We start from the raw sequence: 6000 nt of genomic DNA, 5'->3' as shown, positions 1-6000 counted from the left end.
TAGAAAAAACTCTCTCAACAGCTCTGGTCGGGGCAAATAGACCACTGTAGACCTTCATTTAAGCACTCGAGCCTTTGAGCGAGGTGACTTGCTCGCTATCTTCTCGAATTTTGACCCTAGTGCAAAAAGTTGTAGGGCGAAATTTGTGAGGTGTTTCACTGTGTGAAACCTTAGAGTAAAAGTAAATTTATAAAAAGCAAAACAGATGCATTCTGTCATCCATGATTTTTTCCCCACGGAAATTACCCCAACTTTTGTTATGTAACATTCGGTTCTCAAACCTGTCAAAATGCGGGCGGTTCTGTAAAGGCACCAAGGCAGAACTGGCTCCGCACCGGCACCGGCACCGGCACCGGCACCGGCACCGTTCTGGTGGAAAAGAGCTATTGGTGTCTGTGTGAATTGTCTTTGGGCTGCAGTGAAGGATACAGCCATCAGAGGGCAGGCAAGTGCCATAATGTCACAGTGTAATTACATTCAGTCAAGAGCAACAGAGATGGTGCTTATAGTTTTCCCACTGGGAACATTTTGTGTTAATAAATTCACAGTTAATTCACTAACACATTCCAACAACAGGCAGTAGAATAGAACTGGCTTCGCAGTGGCTCAGTGGTTAGCACTGCTGCCTCACAAGGCCCTGGGTTTGAATCCTGGCTGTCCCAGGTCCTTCCTGTGTGGATGCTAGGATTAGCTCTCCCGTCAGTGCACTGGCAAAAAGACCTGGAGAGGGCGGCTGCCACACACACACACACACACACACACACACACACTAGCTCATAGTGTGTGTGCTCACTGGTGTTAGGATGGGTTAAATGCAGATGCTCGGTGTGCGTGTGTGATAAAGTGGTTTCACTTCTACATCTAAGCCTATGCCTTTGATAACAGGCAAAGGCTGTGTGAGGTCACAGGTCAAATAGACATGGAGGAGGTCACGCTCCGTGTCATCTCTGTCCTCTATCCCCATGTCCTCGCTGTTAGTCAGCTGCTCCTTGCTGCAGGTTTCTAGTAATCTGTCCTCACGTCCTTCTCTTCTCTTCTCTACTGTCCTGTCCTGTCCTGTCCTGTCCTGTCCTGTCCTGTCAAACTCAATGACCTCCTATGTGCAGTAAATGCGCTGAGCTGGAGGAAGAGCTTAAAAATGTCACCAACAACCTGAAGAGTCTGGAGGCCCAGGCTGAGAAGGTAAGGGCTGTGCATGGGTGTGCATGGGTGTGTGTGTGTGTGTGTGTGTGTGTGCGTGGGGTGGGTTGGGGGCTCTAGCTGAGGCTAACTACATGCACATGGCCAGTCACAGTCTCATAGAGGAGAAGCTTTACCTTTACCTTTAAAAACGCTGTGCAACAAAGTGACGGATGGTTTGCTCTGGAGAAAGATTACATACTGACCTCACGTCTCTCAGAGTGATTGGAATTCTGCTGAATTATGAAATGTGTACACACCCCAGCCAATATCCACAGAGGAGAACCCAAGGCTCGTATACAGCTGGTCCTGTTTGAGAATCAGTTGAAGAATCAGTTAGTCATGGGGCTATAAGTGGACGTGTGAGAAATTTGCTTGCCTGGGTACTCGGTGAAAGGCTAATCACTTTCTGTTTGATCCTCTGTATGTCTGCAGTACTCCCAGAAAGAGGACAAGTATGAGGAGGAGATCAAGATCCTGACTGATAAACTCAAAGAGGTCAGCTCTCTTCTTCTTCTTCTTCTTCTTCTTCTTCTTCTTGCCCACCTCCTCTTCCTCGTCCTTCTCCTTCTTTCCTTCTTTTTCTTTTTCTTCTTAGTAGCAGTAGTCATAGTAGCAGTATTAGTACTAACAGAAGAAATAGAGGCAATGATAGTTGTGCCTGTAGTTGAAGAACTAGAAGTGATGATAACAGCAGCGCTCTCTCTCTCTCTCTCTCTCTCTCTCTGTGTGTGTGTGTGTGTGTGTGTGTGTGTCTGTGTGTGTGTCTGTGTGTGTGTGTGTGTGTGTGTGTGTGTGTGTCTGTGTGTGTGTGTGTGTGTCTGTGTGTGTGTGTGTGTGTGTCTGTGTGTGTGTGTGTGTGTGTGTGTGTGTTTGTGTCTGTGTGTGTGTGTGTCTGTGTGTGTGTGTGTCTGTGTGTGTGTGTGTGTGTGTGTGTGTGTGTGTGTGTGTCAGGCTGAGACTAGGGCTGAGTTTGCTGAGAGATCTGTAGCCAAGCTGGAGAAGACCATTGATGATCTGGAAGGTATCAAATCTCATTCGTATCTGTCTCTACCCTAAGCCTCAAACACATCCTTTCAAATGATCCACACTGAGTCACACTATGTTGTTTTTAAAATATTTCTCATTATTACATTATCACTCTTCTGTCATTCTCCTGTTGGCCATTTACTCAGTCATTCTGGACTATTAGATATCTTCACTCTGTAATATTCCAAAAGGAACTGCCATGGTTGTCTAGTGGATATGTGTTTGATGTTGTGAATCTCTCTCTCTCTGTGTCTCTCTCTCTATCTCCCTCCCTCTCTGTCTCTCTCTCTATCTCCCTCTCTCTCTGTCTCTCTCTCTATCTCCCTCTCTCTCTCTCTCTCGCTCTCAGATGAGCTGTATGCTCAGAAACTCAAGTATAAGGCCATCAGTGAAGAGCTGGACCACGCCCTCAACGACATGACCTCTATGTAATTACTCTCCTGCTTTCTCTGTGTGTGTGGTGTGTGTATGTGTGTGTGTGTGTGTTAAAAGTGACATGACTGCAGGTGTCTCTTAAGTTCTGTATGAGTGTGTAATTCCCTTGCAGAACCATAAATTGGATCAAGAAAAATAACCTATCAGTGCAGTGAGTTGGATTATGTGATGTTTGGTAGTCTGTGGGCAGTTTGATTTGCTGAATTACATTATCAGGTCTACAACAAATAGGTCTCTGATTTTTAGCTTACTATTATTGCTTCAGAGCAGCGGAGTTCTGGGCACAATGACCTGATATGCATAACCACCAGCCTTTTATGGAATATTGCCAACATGATTTCAACACAAGTATTATTAAAAAATTTTAGCAAGCAGTATAAGTGTGTCAGCGATGCATGTATTTTATACTTGATGCTTCTCTTAACATTGTATTTTTGCCTCCACCACTAACAGTGGTCCTTCTGTCTTTGTGCTTGTTTGCAGATAAAGAGAATATGGACTTATCTTCGACCGCCTGTGGTTTCCAGAAATTCTATTCAATCCTCTCAAGCTATGGCTCATTCGATTTCTCACTGCCCCTCCACTCTGCTCTCTCTCTCTCTCTCTCTCTCTCTCTTTTTATGTTTCTGTCATCTGTCAACAAGTCTGTATGTTTAGACACATGCTCTTTCCAATTCTTTCTTTCTTTCTTTCTTTCTTTCTTTCTTTCTTTCTTTCTTTCTTTCTTTCTTTCTTTCTCTCTCTCTCTCTCTTTGTCTCTCTTGACCTTTTTATTTTCTCAGTCAATTCCACTGTCATCTTTTGTAAATCCAGTTTCACCCCTCTCTCTCAATTTGTCCTCTCTTCTCAGGGGTGACATTTCAGAGTGACATGTAGGGAATTTAGTATATTTGGTCTAATGTTAAAACCTCTCTCTCTCTCCCTCTCTCTCTCTCTCTCGCTGTCTCCTTTTTCCTCTCATGCTGTATTTTTGATGTTCTGTGTATGTGTTAAATGAAGGGAGGAAAAAAAGAAGGTTGTCATTTTTCTCTTTGAATGGCCTTTTGTCTTTTGTTGTGTGTTTGTGTGTGTCTGCTTTTGTGGCCTAAGAGGAATCCGCGTGTGTGTGTGCTTCTAAGAGGGATCTGTGTGTGTATTTGTGTGTGTGTGTGTGTGTGTGTGTGTGTGTGTGTATGCTTTTGAATAGCTGTATGCCTGACTTAAATGCTGAAAATCAAAGACAGCCTGGTGCTGTTGTTTCATAAGTTTAAATTATGTTTCATAAATTCAAAAGTTAGACCGCTGTTACAGTATGCCTCATAAGGCTAATTCTTTGAGAAAAACGTTGTTTAATTTCCCTCATTTTTAAAATATTATTTCTCCCCCAACTTTTAATATCTGGTCACGTGACCTGACGGGCCAGCTGCCATGAGTGTCTCTGTATGACACACACCTGTGGGTCAAACCTGTGACACAGAAACACTTCTCAACTGTTACATGTTGACATGAATGCAAGCATGCATTAAATGTGAAAATCATCTCAGGTATTTATTGAATGTGAAAAAGAAACCTCTCCACATATTTAAAAACCTTTCACTCATTTGTCATATGGTGGGAAAAAAACACACACTTTTGTTAAATGTTGAGGAAGAAATCTCACATTCTTTGAATGTGGAAAGCTATTTGCACTTTTATTAAACGTTTCTGACATTTATTAAATGTTACATTTGGCTTTAACATATTTAACAGTTAAGTGTTACATCTAAGAAAATCCAGACAGTAATAAATGTTGGAAATACAAACACTACTTGCCCTTAAAGTAACTTAAAAATGACACTTAGCTTAATTATTGTCATATATGGTAACACATACCCCCCCCCCCCCCCTTCTAGAGAGAAATATGGGTCTCCTTTTCTTATAAAAGATTTTGAGTATATGCATATCTTTCAGTAATCCATTAAAGTATGTGTGTTCTGAAAACTGTCAATGCTGAAATACTCAGTATGGCCAGTAGATGGCGACATTGTATTTCCAAACCATGTTAAAAGAACTCATTCAAATGCATGAATTCATGTTGACAAGGTATACTTACTTGGTTCATCACAGTGAAAAATGTGAATGTGTGAGCATATACGTGTTTGTGTGTGAGTCTGAACTGTTCAAATACTTTTTTTTTTATTCCCACACACACCATGTTTTTTTCCTACTGTTCCTTCTTACAAAAAGATGAATTCATTCTCAAAGCCGCTTATAATTAGGGTCGCAGGGGGTGCCTATCCCAGCATTCATTGGGCGAAAGGCGGGGAAAAGCTGCCAGTCCATCACAGGGCAAACACACAGACAAACACATTCACACCTAGGTGCAATTTAGTGTCTCCAATTCACTTGACTCACATATCTTTGGACTGTTGGAGGAAACTGGAGCTCCCGGAGGAAACCCACACAAATACGGGGAGAACCTGAAAACTCTACTCAGAAAGGACCCTGGCCACCCGAATCAAACCCAGGGCCTTCTCACTGTGAGGCAGTAGTGCTAACCACTGCACCACCATATGACCCACAAAAGAGACTGAGTAACTTAATATTGTGGCTACATATAGAAAAATACAAGCCATTTTCACAACAAACAATAATATTTATTCACAAAGGCAAGTAAAATCAAGTTGACAGATTATGAATGCCATTAATTTGATGTGTTGCACATAATCACCATCTCACTGAAAATGAATACAATGTGTGACCACAAAATTGTCTAACACCATCATACCATACGAGACAGTGGTGCAGCTGGTTAGGATGCTTTCTATGGTGCCCCTACAAAACACTGTGAGGACAGGTGGAGGGAAACCTGCTCTCCTTAGCTGCTAGAGGAAATGGAGATGGAGCTCTGTGATCTCTTGGCTGAGGGGTGTGGTGTTGACAGTCTGGGTGGGATCCTCTGTGATGCATATATACTATCTGACTGTCTCCACAGTGAAGCGGTTGATGTGCAGAAGGTCATCTCGGGAGATAAACTGTTGTTTGTTCATCAGTCCGCTAGCTGTTTCATCATCGTTGCTCATGAGGCAACATCACTTGGGTCATCAACAAACTTGATGTATTCTGAGTTGTTGTATTTTGTTATATTTTACTGAACTTAAACCTTCAGTGTCGAACAGGCCTATTCTTGATTTTCCCCAAGGGGATGAATGAAGTACCTGTCCTATCTGTCTATCTGCCCCTTTGATGGAGTGGCTAATCTGGAATTCTCTGGGTAAAAATCCTTTTGATATGGCCTTTTCCTGGCCATTCACAGTGGTAAAGGAACGACAATATAACTCCCAAGTCACCCCCTCAGCCTTGACTAGCACAGTCACTCTGTGAGAGCTGGAGAAGGAC

General features: G+C 42.7%; 1 protein-coding gene across 3 annotated transcripts in view; it reads left to right on the top strand.

The window, feature by feature from the left end:
- The window catches only part of tpm3 (tropomyosin 3), a 9183-nt gene extending 6543 nt beyond the window's left edge, over positions 1 to 2640 (top strand). For all 3 annotated transcript variants that reach the window (XM_030788399.1, XM_030788398.1, XM_030788397.1), the window contains exons 6-9: positions 1107 to 1182; positions 1615 to 1677; positions 2134 to 2203; positions 2558 to 2640. In XM_030788399.1, the coding sequence (XP_030644259.1) occupies positions 1107 to 1182; positions 1615 to 1677; positions 2134 to 2203; positions 2558 to 2640 (292 nt within the window). The remainder of the gene's footprint in view (positions 1 to 1106; positions 1183 to 1614; positions 1678 to 2133; positions 2204 to 2557) is intronic.
- The last annotated feature ends 3360 nt before the right edge of the window (positions 2641 to 6000 follow it).

The sequence above is a fragment of the Chanos chanos genome, chromosome 12, assembly GCF_902362185.1.
Source record: "Chanos chanos chromosome 12, fChaCha1.1, whole genome shotgun sequence".
Taxonomy (NCBI): domain Eukaryota; kingdom Metazoa; phylum Chordata; class Actinopteri; order Gonorynchiformes; family Chanidae; genus Chanos; species Chanos chanos.
Note: the sequence above shows the minus strand (reverse complement) of the source record. Positions and strands in the feature narration are given on the sequence as shown.